At 50.8% G+C, this 17,637-nt stretch overlaps 7 protein-coding genes and 6 non-coding genes across 13 annotated transcripts; 7 read left to right on the forward strand and 6 right to left on the reverse strand.

The window, feature by feature from the left end:
- Positions 1-37: 37 nt before the first annotated feature.
- ASPSYDRAFT_83408 (formin-mediated actin nucleation enhancer) lies at positions 38-3,087 on the forward strand (the record flags this gene model as incomplete). Its single annotated transcript, XM_040851220.1, has 2 exons — positions 38-109; positions 190-3,087. The coding sequence occupies 2 exons, from the start codon at positions 38-40 to the stop codon at positions 3,085-3,087; spliced, it is 2,970 nt and encodes a 989-aa protein (XP_040707145.1).
- A 591-nt stretch (positions 3,088-3,678) lies between these two features.
- Positions 3,679-3,751, reverse strand: ASPSYDRAFT_t35. Its single transcript has one exon. It is a non-coding gene; the product is annotated as a tRNA-Val (tRNA).
- Positions 3,752-4,790: 1,039 nt separating this feature from the next.
- ASPSYDRAFT_t1 lies at positions 4,791-4,864 on the forward strand. Its single transcript has one exon. It is a non-coding gene; the product is annotated as a tRNA-Val (tRNA).
- A 730-nt stretch (positions 4,865-5,594) lies between these two features.
- ASPSYDRAFT_1153812 (uncharacterized protein) lies at positions 5,595-6,728 on the forward strand (the record flags this gene model as incomplete). Its single annotated transcript, XM_040840000.1, has 1 exon — positions 5,595-6,728. One exon carries the CDS (start codon positions 5,595-5,597, stop codon positions 6,267-6,269), a length of 675 nt encoding a protein of 224 aa, XP_040707146.1. The 3' UTR covers positions 6,270-6,728.
- Positions 6,729-6,867: 139 nt separating this feature from the next.
- On the reverse strand, positions 6,868-6,941 carry ASPSYDRAFT_t34. Its single transcript has one exon. It is a non-coding gene; the product is annotated as a tRNA-Val (tRNA).
- A 251-nt stretch (positions 6,942-7,192) lies between these two features.
- ASPSYDRAFT_t33 lies at positions 7,193-7,267 on the reverse strand. The gene has a single exon. It is a non-coding gene; the product is annotated as a tRNA-Val (tRNA).
- Positions 7,268-7,512: 245 nt separating this feature from the next.
- Positions 7,513-7,586, reverse strand: ASPSYDRAFT_t32. The gene has a single exon. It is a non-coding gene; the product is annotated as a tRNA-Val (tRNA).
- A 316-nt stretch (positions 7,587-7,902) lies between these two features.
- ASPSYDRAFT_37887 (uncharacterized protein) lies at positions 7,903-8,995 on the reverse strand. Its single transcript, XM_040845589.1, has 3 exons — positions 8,654-8,995; positions 8,436-8,593; positions 7,903-8,387 (listed from the first exon to the last, which is right to left on the reverse strand). Exons 1-3 carry the CDS (start codon positions 8,896-8,898, stop codon positions 8,167-8,169), a joined length of 624 nt encoding a protein of 207 aa, XP_040707147.1. The 5' UTR covers positions 8,899-8,995; the 3' UTR covers positions 7,903-8,166.
- Positions 8,996-9,655: 660 nt separating this feature from the next.
- Positions 9,656-9,729, forward strand: ASPSYDRAFT_t2. Its single transcript has one exon. It is a non-coding gene; the product is annotated as a tRNA-Val (tRNA).
- A 466-nt stretch (positions 9,730-10,195) lies between these two features.
- ASPSYDRAFT_37888 (uncharacterized protein) lies at positions 10,196-11,137 on the forward strand. The gene is made up of 3 exons (XM_040845590.1): positions 10,196-10,263; positions 10,315-10,407; positions 10,459-11,137. Exons 1-3 carry the CDS (start codon positions 10,242-10,244, stop codon positions 10,722-10,724), a joined length of 381 nt encoding a protein of 126 aa, XP_040707148.1. The 5' UTR covers positions 10,196-10,241; the 3' UTR covers positions 10,725-11,137.
- On the reverse strand, positions 11,008-13,474 carry ASPSYDRAFT_190517 (putative MFS maltose transporter). The gene is made up of 4 exons (XM_040843634.1): positions 12,739-13,474; positions 12,437-12,685; positions 12,081-12,387; positions 11,008-12,014 (listed from the first exon to the last, which is right to left on the reverse strand). The coding sequence occupies exons 1-4, from the start codon at positions 13,219-13,221 to the stop codon at positions 11,434-11,436; spliced, it is 1,620 nt and encodes a 539-aa protein (XP_040707149.1). The 5' UTR covers positions 13,222-13,474; the 3' UTR covers positions 11,008-11,433.
- Positions 13,475-14,218: 744 nt separating this feature from the next.
- ASPSYDRAFT_37891 (alpha-L-arabinofuranosidase B) lies at positions 14,219-16,158 on the forward strand. The gene has a single exon (XM_040845591.1). It carries the CDS (start codon positions 14,399-14,401, stop codon positions 15,908-15,910), a length of 1,512 nt encoding a protein of 503 aa, XP_040707150.1. The 5' UTR covers positions 14,219-14,398; the 3' UTR covers positions 15,911-16,158.
- Positions 16,159-16,719: 561 nt separating this feature from the next.
- Positions 16,720-17,595, forward strand: ASPSYDRAFT_53052 (putative GNAT family acetyltransferase; the record flags this gene model as incomplete). The annotated part of the gene is made up of 2 exons (XM_040848608.1): positions 16,720-17,185; positions 17,264-17,595. The coding sequence occupies 2 exons, from the start codon at positions 16,720-16,722 to the stop codon at positions 17,593-17,595; spliced, it is 798 nt and encodes a 265-aa protein (XP_040707151.1).
- Between the last annotated feature and the right edge of the window lie 42 nt (positions 17,596-17,637).

A 17,637-nucleotide genomic window follows, 5' to 3' on the forward strand; every position in this document is an offset into this window, starting at 1 on the left:
CTTCCACTCTGGCTCCTCAGGGAGCGCAGACACAGCCATGACTTCGCAATCTTCTGCCCCGCGCAGTTCATCGGGCTCGACCAGGTCACAGTCTTCAAGAAGTGCGGTGGTAAGTTTACCCTTGTCCCATCGCCTCAAAAATCTCAAATCCGTGCGGCTAACTGGGGGATGATTGTTTTTGATTTGCAGCCGAACGGACAGATATCCCAAATCGAAAAGAGTGTTACGCATTTGCTTGTAGCGACAAAACAGTTATTAGAGACATTAACGCAATGGTCTCGCCGCCAGGTTTCCGAGAACGAGGTGTCGGACGTCTACGTGCGACTAGGATATGAATTTAATCTCGCCTGCCGTGCCTTTTCCGCCATTGGGGTGGACACTTCAGACCTGGGTCCTGTCCCCGATCTTCTGCGTACGATACTTGAAGATACCCTGAGTCAAGATGCGTCACCACAAAGCTTGGATCTCTTCCTCCCTCGCATTCGTGATATCATCATCAATCTCCTTCACGGCTTAAAAAGAAAACAAGCACGTCTGCGATCACGACAGCAGAAGGAAGATGGCAAACCGCTACCCGGTCGCCAGGCAAGCGCGGGGAGCTTGGCGAACGAAATTCTTCCACCGTATGAAGATACGCCTCCCGCAGCTTCATCTCCGAGACGCTCTGGCCGTACACGTTACGGCAGCAATGGGTCCCTGGAAGACAAGCCGCAGGCATCCCGATCTTCTCCCGACATCAAAGCGGGAAGTTATGCGGATCGGGAGGCGTCCCGGCGCGAAGCGCAGAATGCGCTCACTCAGCCACCACAGAAAGATAGCGAGATGAGTTCGAAGGAGTCGTCGATGTTGCCGCCCAATTTCGCCGCAGGATACCCCCCTCCGCCGCCACCGCCGCCCAAGCAGGACGACGCCATAGGTGCCCTACAGCGCAGTGGGGAGCTAGAACGTCGTGCATCTCGGCGGTTTTCTGCCTATCAAATACAAAAACATCTAGGAGCTCCTTCAAATGGAGTCCCTGTAATCCCAACCCAGAATTCTCCCATCCCCAATCGGGGCCGTGATGTTCGAGAATCGCTCAACGCTGTTCGTCTACGCGGATCATATGCTCACAAGCGACAGCGCTCGACGAACAGATCCCATGGGAACATTGATGCCAAGGCTGCTCAGCAACAACAACAACAACAACCACCCTCAACTAGTCATCCTCCGGATGAAGATCCTGTGAAACCCCGCGTTGAAGCTCACCCTGAGCCTCCCGCGAACGACATCCCCTCAACCGAGAATGAGCCTCGCTTGGAAAATGATGAGCTGAATGGCGCCCCAGAAAAGCCACCAGTATTGCCTCCAACTCCGCAGGAGCCGAGTCTTGCAGATGCATTCGAACCGGTTAAGGACGCCGGGCCTCGTATGGATCAGGGCCCGGAAACGCCCAAATCCACTAATCGACAACAAACGACTGCCGTTTCAACTCCACCTCAAGCTACACCGTTTTCACCCGATCAACCATCACCCGGCAAGGAACTCACCTTGTTTCTACAATACAGGAGCAAGATTAAGAAATACGTACTGCCAGAAGGGTCAGCTGGATTGACGATTGGGAGGCTTCAGCTGGCATTCATAGAGAAGTTCGCATGGAGTACACACAACAACGGTGCGGACCTACCAGAAATCTATATTCAAGATTCTATTTCGGGGATTAGGCATGAGCTTGAGGATCTGGCCGATGTCAAAGATCGCTCGGTCCTTGTTCTAAATGTTGACGCCCTCGATGAAGTGAAGAAACACTTTGATGACGAATTTGGCGGAGTTCGCCGCCTACTTGAAGGTGTGAAGGGGGCACTGGATGGACAGGGGAACATGATGCAACGCGTCTCAGATCGGCAACTAGATGCTGTTAAAGAGATTGCTCGCATTGCAGCCGCACCTTCCACATCCAACCCAAGCGCTCCTGCCGCCGGAGAAACGCGACGAGCTCCTATTTCCGGAAGTACCAGTCAAATGGCGGAACTCTCGAGCTTGCGGCGCGATCTCGCCGTACTCCGACAAACGTACACCGACTTCTCTGCAGATATTGCGAGCTCGATGGGTGCGATACGGTCCAAGGCTGATAGTGTCAAATCTTCAGCCGTCGACGCATCCGTGCCATCATTCGAAGGAGATGCCGGTCGCGCACGGGTTAACTCTGGCAAGAAGGAGCTTGCCGAAGAGTCCGAGCGGCTCGTTGCGCGTGTTGATGATCTTCAGGACCTTATCGAGGATCTGCGGAAAGATGTGGTTGCCCGAGGCGTTCGGCCCCTCCCAAGACAACTCGAAACGGTGGGCAAGGATGTCAGTGCTGTTACCAAGGAGATCAAAAAGATGCAAGACTTCCTCAAACGGGAGAAACCGATCTGGACCAAGATATGGGAGAAGGAGCTACAACTTGTTTGCGAGGAGCGTGATCAACTCACCATGCAGGAGGATCTGGCAGCTGATCTGCAAGATGATTTAGAAAAGGCAGCCCAGACCTTCGCCCTGGTAGAGCAAGCAACCAAGCAGCAGGCCATGCAAAACGCTGAGGGTGGTCCCACGCTGCGGAACACATCGCGCAATGTGGTGATTGACACCGCAGTTGACCCTGTGAAAGCAAAGGACGGTGTTTTGGGCGAAGTTCGCGCGCTGCACCCAAACCACGAATCTCGTCTGGAGGCCATTGAAAGAGCAGAGAAAACCCGAAAGAAGGAGTTGGAGAACCGTCGTGTCAATCTCTTTCAAAAGGAACTCGGGAACTTTGTGCAGGAGGGGAAATTGAAAAAGAGCGGCGGTGTTGAAGAAACCGAACGGCTTCGCCGGGCTAAAGATGAGCGCAACCGCAGAGAAATCTGGGATGTAGCCCAAGCTCGTGCAGCTGAAATTGACAAGGCAGAAGCGGAAGCAGCCGCGGCGACATCCACAGCAGAGCCATCCGATGACGCTTCGCCCGAAGACACCGAGGAACCGGGATCCCCGAAGGGCAAGGCCCCAACCTCCGACGATGACAATACTGATGAAGAGAAAAAGGAGGAAGAAGCCCCGACAGATAACCAGAAAGCGGAGTCGGATAATTAAGGAACTACACCAGCTATGGTGACATTCATTTTGTGCTCATATATTTCGCCCATCCATTCTTTTTACTTTCTTTTCCCTTCTTCTCTCATTCATTTCAGAGCGTTTTTTCGTTGTTAATTATTTTCTGTACCTTGGATTGACCCCCATTTTCCTTGCACATGTTTTCCGGAAGTACTACGCAACCCGAGTTGCATAATACTGCTGCTGCTCACCTGAATATTTGACGATACCCTGCCACGTCCGTGGTATGTTATGACTATTATGATGATACACGGGGTCGCCTTGAGCGTGATCTGACCTGTTATCTTCATCGCGGATTTGTGTTTGACCTTTATGCACCTCTCATTTCTTGTCATTTCCTGAACTCGGGCACACGCTTGCATCCCATTATTGGCCACCCTTTGGACAGCGACTATAGTTTCATTCCCTTGGAAGCGCAGCTTGCATGATTATAATTTCATATCTCTCCACGTGTCCATTACTACATAAATACAGTATATCTCGCAACAAAAGCCAAAATGTCAACAGAAAAAAAAGGTGACGATGGTAAAAATAAAACCGGAATATAAAATATATAATCAAAAAAACAAGTGACCACTGCCGGGCTCGATCCGGCGACCTTATCGGTGTAAACGATACGTGATAACCACTACACTAAGCGGCCGCTTATTAAATTTTCCGTTACCGTATTTGGTTATATAAGGGCTTGCAGAAATATCCAGAATTACTACCACTTCCCATTCCATTCAATCAACTCGTTACAGACGCAGTTATCGATTTATCATAAAATCTTGCTTTCATCCTGAAACATTATGCTAATGATATTATCCGCCATTGACTTATGATTAAAACAGAAGCACCCTGCATCACAGTCCACCAACTAATTGAGATAAAGGAACTCTACACCACTTCCCTTCGCCTGAACATCAAATGCAAGTAAGCGTAAACTCTGTCAAAATGCTCCACAAGCACGAACTTGACAGTATCTTCCTAGCATACGACCCAATTTCGTGACCTCCCACCAGGAATCCTACATGACCGACATGCCGCAGCAGGGATATTGCTGACCATCAGCATATAATGCATTGTATGCTGGATGTTCCAAATAACAACTCCCCCTTGGTTACGAACAGCTCGGGCTCAGAGTGGATGCACTGCTGAGATAGAACGGCATCTACATTCGAGGTCGTCCTCGATGGAGTTGACGGTAAAAAGAAAAAAAAAAAAAAAAAGAGTGTGGCTGTCAATTGCCGTGAGAACATCACCGCGTGTGTGGCATCTGGTGGGCCGCATTTTCTCCGACTTCATGCTTGTATCTGCTGGCGAACTACTACTCTTTTCCTTGGTGTTAGCACTTTCGGATAGATGGGCATCATAGGAAGGCACAGTGGGACTGATTAATGGTGTTATTAAGGCTCACATTCCTCGTGGATCTGTCTAACGTGGAGTGCTGGTTACGTAGTGCTGTAGTATGAGTACTCAGGGACTCAGTGATTCAATGGGTATATCAGCCCTAAGTGTGCGGGATGACATATGAAAATTTTATAAAGTATCCATATTCCGTACGACGGGATGATTTGAGTGTATCGTTCTAGAAGATATCATTGCCAGTACTAGCAGGACCCAAATGAACCGTGCCCTAACTACGATTAAAACAATGCTGACTTGTGATGTCAAATATTCAAAACGTTAACCAATCAGATGGCTGGTTGGTGTAGTTGGTTATCACGTATCGTTAACACCGATAAGGTCGCCGGATCGAGCCCGGCACTGGTCATTCGTTTACTTTTTGTGGACTATCTAGTCTCTTTTCTTTTTTTTTTAGCATATTTATTTGCCGGGCGCCTACCTAGGATTGTGGATTCCGCTGGTTGGTTAGCCCGAGAAGCAAGTGTATTTAGTGATGACTTTGTAAATGGACCTGTTGGCATGTCATGTACTTGAGTACGTAACGCTTTTCTTTTTCTCCCAGACGTACGGTTTTCCTACAACAAGAGGGATATGTATGCCTACCTACTTCTGAGGGGCAACTTCTGTTCCTCATCGGGATAATTAGCACATGGGAACATGCTGGCTCAGTGCTTGAGGCAATATCTCAATATTGAATGCTAGTGAAGTAGGATTGTGAAGAATTTAAGGTCTAGGCCCGCTAGAATAGAACAGACAATGTCCCCTTCATTCTGTATATGAATGCTGCAGTGTATAAGATGCTGGTTCTTGGGTAGTGAATCTGGGGGAGGTCTCGAATGAGCTCTGGTTGGCCGATATTCTGGGCGTCCAACCCTAACTGCCATTCATTTTCGGCTGACCAGTGAGGCACCCTCACAGCCCGAATCAGTCGGAATAACAAATAACGGAATGCCGCTGCAATAGTAGGCAACCTGCGAAAAGCAAAGCCGACATGGAGCAAAGAGGCGGGACTCATATATAATGAAAGAGTGGCCCTGTCTGAACAGAACTCCCCCAAAGGACCAGGCTTCCTCATCCACTACTTCAAGCCCTTCACAATGCAGACTTTTCCTCGATTCATGGACCCCCCACCAGAGCTGCGCATCCAGATTTGGCAAGACGCTCGGCCAAAGCCCGCAATCCATGTCTTCGATGTCCGCATCCCTACCTGCCCTCCCACTCACACGAAAGAAGCTATAGAGCGCTTCAGACTGGCCAGACACAAAAGTGATATCGTGGGCCAGGTATTCCTCGACCAGATCATTGTCTCCCGACCCAAAACGCCGTTATCAGTCGAGACAGACACCGAGACCGACAGCCAACAAAATGCATACTGCAGCATCGAGTCTGCTTTCCCTTTTGACCCATCGACCTACCTTGTAACGGACTCCATCCAACAAAGCTGCCGTGAAGCCGATTTGGCACTTGAGTTCCCCACCCCGCTCTTCAAACAGGGCAAATGCGATGGATTTCAATTCAGTACACCTCCCAGCACAAGGGCGAGACAAATGGATCTGGTACGACAACAGCACAGACGTGTTGTTTCTTCGATTCGGGTTCCTGCTCCCCACGGAGTCAGACTTGGTCGTCCACAATCTCACTACCAACAGTTATTATTATACCGGGGTATTCAAAAGCAACTTGTCGGGCATTTTGAAACACAAATGAAGCCCACAGTTTGCTTCGACGCTCAAGAAAGCTCGTCGCGTGGCGCTTGGTGCTACAGAGATTGAGACAGATTGTGCAGTTCTGAGGATGCTAGCATTTCCTATCACTTCCAGGAATGTGAAAGAGTTGGCCTCTTTTTTTCGGCGTGACCTCGACTGTCTGTATATAGTTGACCACTGTATCGGTCGATGTGGGGAGTGTGGGAAGGCCGGCTCGGATATAGATAAGATAGCTGCTCGGACGAAGGACAGATTATCAAAGATATTAAGTTTTGATGAGGGAGACAGAAGCCCAGATGTCTTCTATGGAAATGGGGCCACGTACCGTGAAGTTTTTGCTTTGGAGGATTGGCTGGAATGAGGGGAGCACGGCGTTCCTGATGGCGAGGGCACTTGCAGAGACAATTCGGAGACTACAGAGGGATCACGGAGGCCGCAAGCCTTGCTTCCAGGGTGTCAGGGTATTGGCGTGTCAGGAGTGGCGCTCAAGCTGATGGCTATCTTGCCTATAGCCCTAGTTTGGCCGCATGTTGTTGTATCGTTGTTTAAGTAGTATTTACAAAACCAATAAGAGGCTATATCTGTACTCCCTTTCAAATAACCACTCGCCGAGCAAAAAGAGAGCGAAGCGCAAGAAGATAAAAAAGGGTAAAGAAATAATAAATGACCAGTGCCGGGCTCGATCCGGCGACCTTATCGGTGTTAACGATACGTGATAACCAACTACACCAACCAGCCAATTGTTGGAGGCATTTTTGGAGGGGGTGGTATAGCAGGATGGCGGGTACGGTCCCGAAAAAAATTTGTATGCGCCACCCAAAGATTAGGGCTTGCAGACGGGAAGGAACCAAATTAGGCCATGGCAACCAATCACATCACCTACCCACTGTCTTCAGCCCATGACCTCTGACCGTACAGTCCCGTTGTTGACTGAGGCAAAAATTCAAGACGGTCTCATATCCAACATAACAACCCGGCAACGCAAAAATTGACTAGTGCCGGGCTCGATCCGGCGACCTCCTCGGTGTGAACGAGACGTGATAAACCAACTACACTAACCAGCCAATAGGTGCGAAGATTGGGAGCTGGCGATTATATCAGGAGTAGTAATATTGGCAAATTATGGAAGAGCGGAGCCTTTCCCGAAATGGGTGTTGATTAGGGCAATCACCGTATAAGCCCTAGATCTTATCAGGATCCGCCAATCAAAGAATAGCAGACTTGCCACTCCCCTGCGGTTCTCTAGAACAAAAAAAAATTTGACGACCTTCTTTGCAGAGAAGAGAAGGTCAAGGTCAAAAAAGACGATTGACCAGTGCCGGGCTCGATCCGGCGACCTTATCGGTGTTAACGATACGTGATAACCAACTACACCAACCAGCCATTGTTGGAGTTTGGCTTTTTTATTTGACAATATGAGCCTGTGGCTTTGGGCTATGAACCTCAAAAAAAAGACCGCAGGATGCCATTAAAGTTAATCATAGTTGCATCAGCAGCATAAATTTATTGTTCTACGCGTGGTATTCTCTTGGTTTCGGTTAAACTGTACCCCTCGAGTTCAAGTCGCAATGAACCTTGCTTAAGGTTGTAACTTTGAAGTGCTAATTCCGTCGTAAACCTTTATATATATGTATTTTTGTATCCTCAGGTGGGAATTCATTGACATCAACTCTGTAGGTGCATTAAACTTGTGAACCCCCTTTATTCTACCACAGAAATAATTAGTGAGTTTCAGTAGTGCTGTTGGAGCCTCTATAGCTCGAGTGGATTAAACCCTGGGCACATCAGCCTGCACAAGCCAATGTGATGAAGCTGTACTTAGAAGATGTAATGGAATTGACATCAGTTGCAATGTTATCAAGAACTGGGTATGTTTCGTAGCATATAAGAGACAAATGCATCCTCGGGTAACGTTTAACAAGTCAAGATGGTCACGATGCGTTTATGATGCAATGCTCCCGGTCTATTCCGCCATCATCCCATATAGCACAATTCCCTCCCCATTCTCATCTAACTCCCCCCTGGAGTTGGTCCTGCCGACCCCTAAACGCACCTCAGCAATGGTGCGAAATCCCATATGCGCGTAAACATCCCGCGCATGCTCAGTGATTGCTTCAAGGTACAGAGGAACGCCCTGCTCCCGAGCCCTTTTGAAATACGGATCAACCAGAGCCCGCACAACACCTAACCATGTTAGTCTTGAATGCCAGGAGTCGAGTATGAGACACCCACCAGGCTCGGTACGCTCGGGATGCCTCCCGATCAGATTGAGATACCAGTAGTCTCGCCCCTGGAAGTGCTCCTTCTTCACCTGGCTGAATTTTTCACGATACTCCAAGATCCGCGGGTCTGTGACTCCTGCGGTTGAAATGGGATTACCTGGTGGGAACCTGCACGATACTTACCTTTAGGGCTATGGAACCGAACTGGTAGGCGATATCATAACTCACCATACAGCAACTGCTGCAAAATTCCCTGCTTCCACCAGTTCCGCCCCCTGTTCTGCTCGACTGGTGACGGACTTTCTGAAATGGGCCCCGATGATGTCCGCGGGGATGTTATCCGTCGGCCATGTGGACTCGGGGGTACGTAGTAAATAAGCTGTGAACAGAGAAGTAGAGAAGGCCGCGGCGATTACTTCAGCGACGCGCTCTGCATGTTCAGGCCCGAGGGTCGTCACGGCTGGTCGTGTCATTTTGCAGGAGTTGTCGGGAGAATAAAATAAACTGACTCAAGGTAGATGAATTTCTCTACCTCGGCATATTGGAAGAGAGGGAGAGCAACCGGGAAAGAGGTGGCTTTGTAGTTTGCAGGTATGGTGCTGGGGCCTGTGACTAATTCTTGCGTGGCCAATGGTGTGCTTTCTGAGTTCTCCGAATTATCTGGATTGCGGGGTCTCTGTTTTCATACTCCGCGGGACAGGTTATGCCATTATACTCCGTTACTGTCCCAGTAGTATATTGAAGACTGTCCATGCTTATGGTGGGTTGAAATAGTGTTGGTATGGTCAACAACTGGCTGAAATACGCTGAATATCCTCGAAACTCAGACCTCGACTTCCTGCGAGTTATAGACTGAGTAATGCCTGGACTTATAACACCAAACCAGGTGACACTTTCGGCGACTTTCAGTTTTGGAACAAAAGTAAAACTTATATCTGGCTGTTCGTAGGAGTTGGTTGGTTATGATAGCCAGTCTTTGCTTTCGTATAGCTTTTGGTCAGTCACATTAGTTACTTGAAATGCCCGAAAGTTCGTTTATGTCACCATACTTCTAGACATTTTAGTTGGCTTATACAGGATCATCTCCAGAAATGTTACCTGTAGCTCCCGGATGTACTTGCATGTCTTAATCCGAGAGCCCAAGGCTTAAGAAGTGTCTACTAGTAGGGCAGATGCTGAAGTAGGACTGTAGGCTTGAGTAACACAATTTAGAAACGAACTTCAACAATTGGCTGGTTGGTGTAGTTGGTTATCACGTATCGTTAACACCGATAAGGTCGCCGGATCGAGCCCGGCACTGGTCAATTTCTTTTTTTTTGGCACATGACTAGTATACACATGTTGACTTTCATTCAACAGTCTATATGTTTTTATTGTCTTTTCAAATTGATAAGCTGCCTATAAATACTGCTATGTTTCCATACTTAACTCGTCGAAAGTCGAAAGCAGTGGAATTCCATCACCGGTTCCGCATCTCCGCCGCGGAAAAACCACTCGATTAAGCTTTCTATCACGTATCATTATGGTAATACCCAAACTTAAGACTGCGAGAATACACGCGGGCCATAGAGAACAAGCTCAAAAATCCATCTATGACTTCTGCTTCGGTGGGCATTGTTCCGGTTAGGCCAGGTCTGGCCACCATCGGATCCTGATGTAGGTGACACGTGACCATCAAATCCGGACTAGCGCACAATCTGGATAAGAAAAAAAGATCGCACTCCGCAATTCACATTCTCAACCAACACATCCCTCCAAAAATCAGAAATCGCAACGGCCGTGATCCGCAGTCGTGAGCCAGCATCAAATAAACACCATGGCCGAAGATACCAATGCCGGTAAGTATTTCTACTTATCCAGCCATGAAATACAACTGACAGAATCTGCAGCCTGGCCCGTCGCCGACGAGGCTCTGTCCCAGCAGCTCCTCGATCTCGTCCAGTCTGCCGGTCACTACCGTCAGATCAAGAAGGGCGCTAACGGTTCGTACACTTTTCTTTCATTCCTCAGATCCAAGGCTAACAAGTTCGCAGAGACCACAAAGACCCTTAACCGTGGAACATCCGAGCTTGTGATCCTTGCGGCCGACACCACCCCTCTCCCGATTATTCTTCACCTGCCTCTTCTTTGCGAAGACAAGAACGTGCCTTATGTCTACGTTCCCAGCAAGCTGGCGCTCGGCCGTGCCACCGGTGTTTCGCGCCCTGTTATCGCTGCCAGCATTACCACCAACGAGGCCAGTGATCTGACGCCCCAGATCCGGAATCTCAAGATCCAGGTTGAGCGTTTGATGATCTAAGCTTGGAGCCTGGTTTGTCTTGTTGGATTGGAATGGATGTAGGGGGATATTGCTCTCACTGAGTTATGCATCCTGAGCCTTTAGTTAGGCAATTAGGATAGGCTAGAGGTTGAATGGATCTAGGTCTGGATATGCGTTTCGCGCCTTTTCCATAGTCGGTGTATCTGCCCGTAGGAATTCGTAGACCTTGAATTCTGGTAGATATCACAGGAACAGCCCAACATACGAAGGGATAGAACATCAGTCCCTGGCGTGATCAAGGGGTAACAGTACAGTATCCTGATATTCTAGAAGACCCCTGGGCAGTTAGCCGCAGTTTGTAGTCTGCACGCTATTTGATTACAAACCATTCCAACTACTGCCAGTCTGTACCAGCAGATAGAAGCAACACAATCCCCGCATCCAAGACGCCAAACCAGCATCTCAGACCAAGACAACCTTCGAGCCCAAACGAGAGGAATCAAATCCAACAGATCATTAAAAACAGTCACAACCGCGTTTGACTGCGGTGAGGTGTATAGGGCTTTTGGAAGTGGTCTCTTGATGTGCGAAGCTATTTCAGTTCCGATGCATGGGTAACAGTCAATAGGGCCATTAACATACTTAGTATGGCATTACATGCATAATACATAGGTACTTCCCAGTTTAATGATATCTTATCCAACCAACAACCTCACTACAGAGCCCCAAATAACTAGAACACTAGACACTACTCATTCTCCTCAACCCCAATAACAGTCGTCTTAAACTTCCTCGCAGGCACCTTGCGATTAAACAAGATATCCGCCTCACGATACGACCGATGCTTCAACTCGGGCAAGAAGAAGTAAGCCATAACCCAACAAAACAGCGCCGTACAGCCCCAGACATAGCCACACTTGCCCGCCAGATTCCACCCCGTGGTATTCAGCATGCGACTCGCAAGATAAATCATCGGGATCTCCGTGATATAGTAAGCAGAGCGGCCCACAGCCGTACTCAGCGCACGCAGCCGCACCGACGACGTCTCCGAGATAATCGTGTAAGAGATGGGGCCCTGGGCGCCGGCGTATACGACCGAGATGATCACGCCTAGGCAGGCCTGTGCGTAGTTGGTCTTGGTGTTCTGGGGCACGGAGGCGCAGATTCCTAGGATGAAGAGGAACATGACGTTTGTGCCGGTGCCCCAGAGGAAGACGGTGCGGCGGCGGAACCACGACGTGAGGCCCCAGGAGACGGCGTTGGCGACGAATTGGAGACATGTTGTGATGAGGTTGAGTTCGAAGGCGCGGCTGTGGTCGATTCCGGCTTCTACATGGTGTTAGTACTTCGTCTGTATATGTATCATGTTTGAAGGTTAAGGAGGTTAAGGCGTACGCTCGAAGAAGTATGTGGCCTGGTTGGCGATGAGGTTGCCTGCAAAGTTCTGCGACGCATAGACCAGACAGGTGATGATTGTCCGTCGGAGGTCAGTGCCCTTGAGCAGGTCGAGGAGGGTCGGCGAGCCACCTAGCGACTCTTCGATCTTGACCGTTCGCTCCATCATAGCCAGAGACTGGTGAGCTTGTGCTTCGTCCTTCGCACCGAGGCGCTTGATGGAGCGGAGGGCCTCGTCTTTGCGGCCGCGACGGATGAGCCACCACGGAGACTCGGGGGCGAGGAAAATAAGGACCATCAGGGGGGTCTAAACCATTAGCTGTTGATGCTTACTTCATTGATTTGTATCGGCTTACAGGAAAGATCCATTGCAGGGCAAGCGGCACGCGCCAGGCCCACTCGTTCTCCAGCCCATTGTAGGCGTAGGTGGCGCCGGCGACGATGATGGAACCGATGGACCAACTCATCTGCAGGGTCGCCGTGCAGGCAGCTCGAAGAGGGAGAGGGACAATCTCCGAGGCGTAGGCGGGCGAGTTTGCAATGAAGAAGCCCCAGGGGACGCCCTCCAGCGCTTGTCCGACGACAAGCAGGGTGAGCGAGTCGGCCTACCAAGTCAGCAATCCCTTCAACAGCAGCAACAGCAGCAGCAGGAACTTACAAAGAAAGAGACAAAGATGGTGGCATTCATCAAGACCAGCCCCAGCAGGGTCGTCCAGCGGTATCCAAGGCGGTTGGTGATGGGACCAGCCAGATAGACACCGATAAAGGCACCGCACTGTCCGGCCTGGAAGAGCGCGCTCTGCCACCGGGTTGGAATGGCCCAGCTGTCTTCGCCGGTCTGGACGCCGTAAACCTTGGAGAAGTGCTTCAGGGCAACAAAGTTGGTGTTGAGGAACATGTCGAACGACTCCATGACGATGGTGAAGCACATAATGAACGCCCAGAAGCACGCCCAGGGGTACTGCTTGGCTGCCTCCCACACGCCCATCTGGTGCTCGTGGTTCTCGCCATCGACGGCGTCGGCCAGGATCTCGGCCTGGTGCACGTCGACCTTCTCGTCGGCTTTTTCGTCGACATTTTCTTTCTCGACCGGTTGGCTGGGAGGGGCCGCATCCTTGCGGTCAGCGCTGTCGGTCGACATGTTGGTACGGTATCGCCGTGCTCCACAGGATTTAGGAAAGAAACGAAAAAGAGAAGGGAGGCAAGGACGAAGGAATGTCGGGTTTTAAATGCCCTGCAGTCGTGTCATCTCGCGTCGCCCGAGTCGTGTCGAGTGAGTCTCGTGAGTCGTGCCGCCGGCGTTCACATTGATCCCAGACAAATTGCAATCAAGTGAAAGACAGGCTAATTACCCCATTGGTCGGGACGGACAGGGACTGCGGGGCCCCATATGGAGTGCCAGATGGACTGGCTGGAGAGCGAGGCGGGAGTTGGACGGTGTTGGATTTTAGGGCTCAGGAGGCGCAGGGAACCGGTGGTGGTTGGCGGAACATCTTGCGCATGGACGCCACCACGAGCTAAGCACACGCCATGTTACATCCTGATCCTGCTGCAAACAAAGCACGGAAGAAGGTCCTGACTGTGAGCCAGGTTTGCAAGTTGCCAGTTGCAGTTGTAGTTGCAGTTGTACGAGTCGTGTGGTCTGGTGAGTATACGCAGCAGGTCAGCAGGTGTAATATAACAACAAGTTGAGATTTATCATTGAATTGTACACTTTTACAAGGCTAAGCATTCACAAGCACCGCCAAGTGACAACAAGCTCGTCTCCTTTCTGGGCTCTCAGCCAAGCGCCGAGAGCCGAGAATCTGGTGTGCGTCCGCCGTCCAGGCCGTAAGTCGCAACTGAAGTGAAGTCAGTACCTAGTCAGTACCTATTTATCCGAGACTGCCACAATCCAAAATGAGTCTTTCGTTCCAGGATAGTTTGTTTCCGGCGGAGGCTGCTGCTATTGGTATGATTCAACCCAGAGTTTGGCAGTGCAGCGGCCGAGTGTCCGAGCGCGACAGTAGACAGACATCCGGTGCACTAATGTAGATGCTTTACAATTAACCGTGTTATTCTTCGCTTTATTCGCTTTATTTGCTTAATTCGCTTGATTAGCCTGATATTGCGGAGGAAGCTTAGCAGCAAGCATGCTGTCCTACCACAAGCCATGTTTGATTCTATTACTTGCAGCTCCGGTGGACTCGGATTAAGCAAACATGATCTGTATCCAGATAGGAGGAGAATTCCATTGAGGCCTCTTTAATTTAGTAACGGATTTAGAGCCCAGAATGTGATATAAGCTGCTGCCATGCCCTATCCTTCAGTTAGCAACCATGTCTTCACGCATCTCTGCACTCGCTCTATCTCTCGCCATCGCAGGCTCCCTCGCCGCCCCCTGTGACATCTACTCCTCCGGCGGCACCCCCTGCATCGCCGCCCACAGCACCACTCGAGCCCTATACAGCTCCTTCAGCGGCGCCCTCTACCAAGTCAAGCGCGGCTCCGACAGCGCCACAACCACCATTTCCCCCCTCTCCGCCGGTGGAGTCGCAAACGCCGCCGCCCAAGACACCTTCTGCAGCGGCACCACCTGCCTCATCACCATCATCTACGACCAGACCGGCAACGGGAACCACCTCACCCAAGCACCGCCCGGCGGCTTCGACGGGCCCGAGGCCGGCGGGTACGACAACCTCGCCAGCGCCATCGGCGCCCCCGTAACGCTCTCCGGCAAGAAAGCGTACGGCGTCTTCGTCTCGCCTGGAACTGGATACCGCAATAACGAGGCAGCGGACACAGCAGCCACGGGCGATGAGGCAGAGGGCATGTACGCCGTGATTGACGGCACGCACTACAACGACGGGTGCTGCTTCGACTATGGAAATGCCGAGACGAACAGTCTGGATACGGGAAATGGGCACATGGAGGCCATCTATTTCGGGACGAACACGGCGTGGGGGTCTGGGGCTGGTAGTGGGCCGTGGCTCATGGCGGATCTGGAGAACGGGTTGTTCTCTGGACGGAGTGCTAGTAATAACGCCGGCGATCCGACCATCTCGGATAGATTCTTCACGTCGGTGCTGAAGGGCGGTCCGAACCAGTGGGCGATCCGTGGGGGGAATGCGGTTTCTGGTGGTGAGCTGGATACGTACTATAGTGGTGTGCGTCCAGATGCGGATGGATACAACGCCATGAGCAAAGAGGGGGCGATTATCCTTGGTATCGGCGGTGACAACAGCGTCAGCGCCCAGGGGACTTTCTACGAGGGCGTCATGACCTCAGGATATCCATCCGACGAGACAGAGAACGCAGTGCAGGCTGATATCGTCGCGGCCAAGTATGCCACTGCGCCGTTGACCAGCGGCGACGACGCAGCACTCACAGTCGGCACTTCGATCTCGATCCGCGTAACGACAGCCTGCTGCACGACGCGGTATCTCTCACACACAGACTCAACCATCACCACGCAAGTCGTGTCCTCGTCCAGCAGCACCACCCTAAAGCAACAAGCCAGCTGGACCGTGCGGACGGGGCTCGGAAACAGCGCCTGCTTTTCCTTTGAGTCGGTTGACTCGCCGGGGAGCTATATCCGCCACGCGGACTTTGCTCTGCTGCTGAATGAAGATGATGGGTCGAAGCTGTTTGGTGAAGATGCGACGTTCTGCCCGCAGGAGGGCTTGACTGGGGAGGGCAGTGCGATTCGGTCGTGGAGTTATCCGACGAGGTATTTCCGGCATTTTGACAACGTGCTTTATATTGCGAGTAACGGGGGCGTGCATGAGTTTGATGCAGCGGCGTCGTTTAACGATGATGTTAGCTGGGTGGTGGGTTCTGGGTTTGCATGAAGCAGTTGTATATATTGTCTGTAGCCGTGCTGTTGAGTTTATGGACAGGATCCGCGCGCAAGGAAATGATACCGTTGAGATCGAAGGATCGAATATGAAGCCATGCATGGGTTGATACTGGCAAGTTGACGCACGGCTCGGAATATAGATAGTGTATATTATTCATTAATGTAAATCACTAGCAGAGATTAACTTAACTATAATATACAACAATTAACTAGGATACCTGTCATTAGTGTAATGAATACCACCCCATCCCCTCTAGTAGGTGAGTACTTTCGCTAACAATCTTTTCCAATACCTCGTCTACATGCTATCTAGCAGCGGTTTAATAGTTATGAGTCCCGGCTAAAAGCGGAAATGACAGCGGTTCATCCATCACAACCGGCTGGAGCAGGGGTTCCAGTCCGCGACCTACCTTGCTATATATAGAAAATGTATACTGTGGCCTGACGCCAGATCTCAAAAGGTCAAAGTCTAATCATGTTTATTTTTCAGTGGGATGATCCACTACGAGGGGATCATCCCGTCTGTCCAGTGTCCAGCGGCCCCTGTCCAGTGCCCACTGTCTAGACTCCAGACCAGGCCCAGGAGACGCATTAGATGAAACATAAAGGATGAAATCCCTGTCATCCCGTGGATCAAATCAATTTCATCCCGTGGTTGTACTTGTACTACTAGTACATTTGACCTGCAGCGTTACTGTACGTCATGACTATAATACACCGCCCATCCCACGCCCATTAGCCCTACTTTAAAACCCGCAAGAAAGCAGCACCTAACTAATATACTGTACATCCCAGTATAAAATGACCCCCCGCTTCCAAGTCCGTTTAGTAACGGACTCCGACTTCCCCCTCCTAACCCAAAACCTCTGGGAAGCCTTCGAAACGCCCTACCAGGGCCTTCTGCGCCTCTTCTTCCCCATCCTCAACAACGACCGCCAGGGAAGCCTGCAGACCTGCATCGCGGGCCAATTGGAGGAATTCCACCAGCAGAAGCAGCAGCAGGAGGCGCGTCTGACGTGGGTTAAAGTGGTTGATACGCACGCAGACGATTGTATAGCGGCTGCTGCGAAGTGGTATTTTTACGAGAAGGATCCTCACGCAAACACAAACACAAACACCCATACACAGGAGGAGGGAGGGGAGGGGGAGAGCGAGAGCCAGGCTGTGGCGGATTGGTATCCCGAGGGAATCTCTAGAGACTTTGCTACGAAGGCGTTTCGGCAGTTTGAGCGGCCGCGCGAGCAGATGGCGCGGAGGCCTCATGCTTGTAAGTCTCTTATCCTCACTCTCACCGTATATCACTTGGTTATTGAGAAGGCGACGTTAATAAAATATATATATGTAGTCCTCCACATTGCATTTACAATGCCCGCATACCGACGGCAAGGTCTCGGGCATATACTCATGGACTGGGGCCTGCGTATCACAGACGAACTCGGGCTCGAGACGTGGCTGGATGCGTCGGAGTTCGGGACTGGTCTGTATGAGAAGTTTGGGTTCAGGAAGATCCTTACGAATGTGGTAAAGCCAGTTCCGGATAGGGAGCTGAGCGAGGAGGAGAAGGGGGAGTGGGAGGAGTGCGAGAGGACTTTGTTGCCGATTGCGTATACGCTGATGTGGAGGCCTCCTGGGGGGAAGTTTGTAGAGGGGGAGACGCCGGTTCCGATGCTTAAATAGGCTATTCAGCTATTCAGCTATTTTGATTGTTGACATATTGGC

The sequence above is a fragment of the Aspergillus sydowii genome (assembly GCF_001890705.1).
Source record: "Aspergillus sydowii CBS 593.65 unplaced genomic scaffold ASPSYscaffold_1, whole genome shotgun sequence".
Classification (NCBI taxonomy): domain Eukaryota; kingdom Fungi; phylum Ascomycota; class Eurotiomycetes; order Eurotiales; family Aspergillaceae; genus Aspergillus; species Aspergillus sydowii.